The sequence below is a fragment of the Cherax quadricarinatus genome, chromosome 24 (assembly GCF_038502225.1).
Source record: "Cherax quadricarinatus isolate ZL_2023a chromosome 24, ASM3850222v1, whole genome shotgun sequence".
In the NCBI taxonomy this organism is placed as follows: domain Eukaryota; kingdom Metazoa; phylum Arthropoda; class Malacostraca; order Decapoda; family Parastacidae; genus Cherax; species Cherax quadricarinatus.
In genome coordinates, this window is record NC_091315.1 from 3,602,767 (window position 1) to 3,609,256 (window position 6,490).

The following is a 6,490-nucleotide window of genomic DNA, read 5'->3' on the forward strand; positions in this document are numbered from 1 at the left end:
AGTCACTTTCTCATTACATCCAGATAATAACCAACCACACTGATCATCTAATAAACCATACCATGGGCGGGGATAGAACCCGCGATCAGAGAGTCTCAAAACTCCAGACCGTCGCGTTAGCCACTGGACCAGCTAGCCGCAATAAGATTCGTCCAACTAGGTATATTTCTACACCATAGGAAGGTTAGCATAGGCATGGTGCCTATGTTAACCTTCCTATGGTGTAGAAGCCTACCTAGTTGGATGAATCTTATTGTGGCTTGCTGGTCCAGTGGCTAACGCGACGGTCTGTAGTTTTGAGAGTCTCTGATCGCGGGTTCTATCCCCACCCATGGTATGGTTTGTTTGCAATCGTATCATTACGATTTCGTGAGCCATGATCATCTAATGCCGTAAGGGTTTCATTAATTACAATGTTAAATAGAATACATAACAGGGGGATCCCCCTGTTTTACACCTATATTTTTACCATCCAGTCCTAACATGTTAGCAGAGGCCTCTGTATAAGTTGACATTACATAATAACAACAAATGGTACTCTGTGTATTTCCAACGCCTTTTTCACTGACGAATGATTTACAGAATCATACTCCTTTAGATCTAAGAACATGGCATATAAATGTTCTGTTCTACTCTTACTCTCACTAATGATGGCATCTAACAACATTACATTCTGAGTAAGGTCATCTATTGGCAGAAAAGCTCTTTGTGCCAACTGAAGTGGAATCCACTTCACACATCTAACTGCTAATATTTTATGGAACACCCTAGCAATAATGCTGAACAATACTGACCTGGTTCATCCAGATTATCCAGTTAGGTAACAAAACAGTTCTTGCTTTTCTAAACTGCTTTGACAGGTATCCTATATAGAATCAGATGTTAAAGAGCTCTACTCACAACTGATCCAGAAGCATCTTCATATCACTTAATCTCCATCCATCAGGACCCGGTGCTGATGTTTGAATCCGCTACAGCTCTCTTAAACTCCTCGATCTCTATGAGTAGCTGCAGCTGCCATAATGGGTCCTTCACTAGCAGATGTCTTGATCCTATATCATCTGACTGGCAAACAAACTAAGCTAGAATTCCTGAAGCTGTTCATTAGGTACTGTTAGGTTCTCAGGTGCTCCCACTTGTTGCCATCTGCCTTCTAAGACAACTTTGGTACACTTCAGCCTGTCTTTGTTGTACATCATTTGAAGATCTCTATAAATCTGTATTTTTTGAGCTCTTCTCCCACCTCAAATGTTGTTTTATCAGGGAGGGTTTCTTGATATTCTCTTATTAGCCTCTTAACTACAAATTTAATAATCTCAGTAGTCATGTCCATTGTCTTTTTCATCGAGGCTATACAGTCCATTGTAAAACCATCATCCCTTATTTCCTCCCTCATTTGCTTCACAATATATTGTATCTAGTATGTGTGTTGTGTAAGCATATGTTGTGTTGGTCCATCAATATTGTGGGAGACATTAACTCCAAATAACCCACCCCTCCCTTCACTTTCATCACCCTCAGCAACATGCTGCAGGACATCTTGCATCAAATTCAAAGGACCACCACCATCAATAATAACTTCCGACATCAGTCAGTTAACTAATGCCTTATAAAAATTAGATCTTCTATGACCTTTAATTGGTTCCAAGGGTCTATTGGGCTGTAATTCATACAACATCATATTAAACCTAACTTGCATCCCTTAGGATTTTAACCTCAGACCTGGCTAATAAGTACTCCTCTTCCTTGGTTCATCTCTCCTTAGAATAAACCGAGCTACCAGCTCTCTTCATTCCTTTATCATATTCATCAGGGTGTTTAGTTCATCTATGGACTGATAAACCAGCTTTAGACCGAAAGGTACCACCACAATTAACTCAAAGGAACAGAGCTCCGTCACCACCACCGGCCATTACACAGAAGAGACACTTACAATGAGAACAAAGAAATCTAAGACCACACACAGAACTAGAGAGAAACTTGCTCACTCATAAACACCCATAGGACTAAATTACTTTACAAAAGGCTCTGTGTGGAAAAATTATACAGGATTGGCTGCTATAATCACAGTCCAATCCAACATTACCGACTTCCACCTGGAATATATTCGGAGATACTGCATTAGGATGTTAATAATTTGCTCACAGAGAACAGGAAATGGTGCACCAGATACTGGTCACCAAGAATATTGGACTTCACGTCATGCAATGCTCTACCTAGTGTTGAATTGAAACATAAGTTCTTGAAATGTTTGTTAAAACAACATTACCTTATAACTGGGATAATGTTCTTTGGTGTAAAAGATTATCATTGGTCCAACTGGAAAAATATTTCAAACACAATAGACACAGATCTAGGCATGCTAAATAACTATGCTGAGAATTTTTTTTTTTTTAATGAAAACTCATATTTACTGTTATTTTAGATTTGGGAAAATGATGTCTTCCACATCTGAAAGATTGATACAACTATTTATTCTCTAGACAGTTTTTCACTCTTTTTTCTACATAACTTTTCTTCAGGTAATGTTTATGCCTCTTACTACAAAACATCTTTCCAGGTAACTGTCATGCATCTTACTAGATTACACACTGTAAAATCTTCCAATCACATTACATGCTTTCAAGATTCTCTTCCCATATGACTTCTCCTTTGTTCAAGTCAATTACATTTTTGTGAGAAAGATTTATAAGTTGGACCCTAACATGACTTCTAACTTGCATGAATTCTCATGTGTTTTACTAAACTTGACTTATCGAAAAATGCTTTTGGGCACTCTGAACACTGATATGGTTTCTCTCCACTGTGAATTCTCATGTGGTACACTAAGCTGGATTGATCTGAAAACTTTTTCATACACTCTGAACATTTATATGGTTTCTCTCCAGTATGAATTCTCATATGTCTTACTAAATTAGATTTTTGGGAAAAGGCTTTTAAACACTCTGAACACTTGTGTGGTTTCTCTCTACTATGAATGCTCATGTGGTTTATCAAACTAGAGCTTAGGTAAAAGTCTTTTAGACACACAGAGCACTGATATGGTTTCTCTCCAGTATGAATTCTCATGTGTTTCACTAAATAAGGTTTATCTGAAAACTTCTTTTGACACTCTGAACACTGATATGGTTTCTCTCCAGTGTGAATTCTCATGTGTTTTACTAATCTAGAGTTAAGGGAAAAGACTTTTAGACACTCAGAGCACTCATATGGTTTCTCTCCAGTATGAACTCTCATGTGTTTTACTAAACAAGATTTTTGGGAAAAGTCATTTAGACATACTGTACAAAGATAAGGTTTCTCTCCAGTATGAATTCTCATGTGTTTTGCTAAATGAGATTGATCTAAAAATTCTTTTAGACACTCAGAGCACTGATATGGTTTTTCACCACTGTGAATTCTCTTGTGTTTTGACAAACTAGACTTTAGATAAAAGTCTTTTAAACATTCTGAACACTGATATGGCTTCTCTCCAGTGTGAATTCTCATATGCTGTACTAAATAATGTCTACCTGAAAAGTCTTTCAGACAAACAGAGCATTGATGTGGTTTCTCTCCAGTATGAATTCTCATGTGTTTTACTAAATAAGGTTTATCTGAAAACTTTTTTTGACACTCTGAACATTGATAAGGTTTCTCTCCAGTATGAATTCGCATATGTTTTACTAATCTAAATTTTAGGGAAAAGTTTTTTAGGCACTCTGGACACTGATATGGTTTCTCTCCAGTATGAACTCTCATGTGTTTTACCAAGCAAGATTTTTGGGTAAAGTCTTTTAAACACATTGTACACTGATAAGGTTTCTCTCCAGTATGAATTCTAATGTGTTTAACTAAATAAGACTGATCTGAAAACTCTTTTAGACATTCTGAGCATTGATATGGTTTTTCTCCAGTATGAATTCTCATATGTTTTGATAAGCCAGATTTTAGGGAAAACTCTTTCAAACATTGTGAGCACCGATATGGGTTTTCTTCCGTATGAATTCTCATATGCTTTGACAAGCTAGACTTTAGGGAAAATTCTTTTAGACACTCTGAACAATGATATGGTTTCTCTCTATAATGAATGTTCATGTGATTTACTAAACTATTTTTTAAGGAAAAGGTTTTTAAACACACGGAACATTGATGTGGTTTCTCTCTAGTGTGAATTCTCATGTGTTTTACTAAGCAAGATTTTAGAGAAAAGTGTTTTAAACACTTTGAGCAATGATATGGTTTCTCTCCAGTATGACTTTTCACATGCAATTCTAAACAAGATTTTTGGGAAAATTTTATAAGACACACTGAACAATGAAATGTTTTGCCTTTATGAATATTCATCAGAGATTTGCATTGAGATTTTTGTGATACTTCATTTAGGTACTGTGAATACTGACGTAGTTTGTCTTCTGAATAAACCTGAATTTGTGATGCTTGAATACATTCATTTCCAAGTATTTCAGACATAATGAGCAATGACTTAATAATCTTCTGGGTGAATTATAATTTATGTTCCTTCCTCTAAATTATTTTTTTTTTTTTACTATTTTAGCCATGGTGAAAATTGACATAATAATCTTCAATATGAATCATAAATTAATTTTTGACAGTATTTCATTACACTGCCAACCAACAAATCTCTAATACTGTATGGTTATACTATAAAAAAGGCAAGCAATAAACCCATAAGGGTGATGTAAAAGCTGATCACCTGGAAGAGCACTTAAATATAGTACATACTTGAATTAAAATATTTGTTGCTAAAGCTGTCAAATCAGTTTTAAAACTGTACACTGATAAAAATTTTATTGGTATAAACTCTCAAGTACGTTACAAAAGTCAAGCTACAAACGACTGAATGCTTTTTTCACTTTATTGCAGTCTTGATGCTTCATAAACACTCAAGTTATTGCTACAATGATCTTACATTATGTTAACTGACATGTGACAAGCATAATTAAAATGTATATTGAGTACATATAAAGCTCACTTAATGTAAAGGAGGGGTGTTAATGTTGCAGTTTAAAAACTAGTGTAAAGCACCCTTCTGGCAAGACAGTGATGGAGTGAATGATGGTGAAAGTTTTTCTTTTTTGGGCCACCCTGCCTTGGTGGGAATAGGCCAGTGTGATAATAAAAATAAAAAAAATTAATGTAAAATTTGATATGACAAAATCAGGGATAATACAAATGACTCAAGAAGTTACCCACATACATTGCATCTTCTTCAGATACAACATTTATCTTTTTTCTGATAAATGACATGGTATATAACTTAATTATTTATTGAAACAGGAGGTTTAACCAATGTCAGATGCAGTATGGCAAACTGACTGTAAAATGCTGGAATGTTAGGGAGAGAAAATGAAATTAATTCAAATTATTATGTCTTAGAGCACTATGATGATACAGGTATTTGACAGTGAGAGAGAGCAGTGAGGAGAAAAAGTGAGATGGAGCAATAAGACAGAATGGGAATTATTTACTAAATAGAATGCAGTTACTTCTATTACTAGTGAACAATCGTCACACACAGTGTTTCTTCTCTATAATACTAGTTATGTATTTATTACTAGTGCACAATGGTCACATAAATAGTACTCTCACTATAATGCTAGTTATATATTTATTACTAGTGTACAATGATCACATAAACAGTACACTCACTATAACAGCAGTTATTCATTTAACATTTATAGCACTAACATTGCACTTGTCATTTGCTAAAACATCAAACAAATTCAGTATATTTTCTCTGAAGCAAGAAATAACTTACACACACTTCAAGCTGATGCTACTACAGGTATAGGATTCTTTTTAAAAAGTTTTTGTTTGAGAGACAATATGCATGTAACAAAATCTAAATGAGAATAAGTGTTAACACTGACTGTCAAGATTGTGGGATTAACAGTACTTATGTCACTTACATGAACTTTATGACACTAATGTTGATACTATAATGCAATTACTCTGGTGTCAGGATGACCGGTAGTATTGACACTATAAATGTAACTCCTCTGGTGCCATGATGACCTGCAAAAAGAAACAAATGATATCGAAAACAGAATTACAAAATAATCAACTATAATCTTTCAATAAACTTAAACTAGAAGAACATGTACAGCCTCTCCTCACTTAACAACGGAGTTCCGTTCCTAAGACCACATCAGTAAATGAATTCATCGCTAAGTGAGGAGCATACTATAATGGTAGTGGGTTTGTGTAAACCATCTCTAAAATTGTTTTAATGTCACCTTTGGACCAGTTATAACATTTTTAGTATATTTTTAAATGTTTATACAATAGTGTACTGTATGCTGTAATACACAGAATATAGGAAATCAGCTCTAATTTACATTATTTAGATATGCATGCTGGTCAGAGAGCCTGTCGTAAGTCCAGGTCATCGGTAAAGGAGTGCAGTAGGGACCCACTTATATGGCAAGTTAGGTTCCAGGCTATTGCCAGAAAGCTGACATCGCTGGAAAGCATATAAATGCATATA

General features: G+C 35.1%; 1 protein-coding gene across 1 annotated transcript; it reads right to left on the bottom strand.

Annotated features, from left to right (window-relative positions):
* Positions 1 to 294: 294 nt before the first annotated feature.
* On the bottom strand, positions 295 to 6,014 carry LOC128690790 (zinc finger protein 271-like). Its single transcript, XM_053779513.2, has one exon. It carries the CDS (start codon positions 4,450 to 4,452, stop codon positions 2,713 to 2,715), a length of 1,740 nt encoding a protein of 579 aa, XP_053635488.2. The 5' UTR covers positions 4,453 to 6,014; the 3' UTR covers positions 295 to 2,712.
* Positions 6,015 to 6,490: the final 476 nt, after the last annotated feature.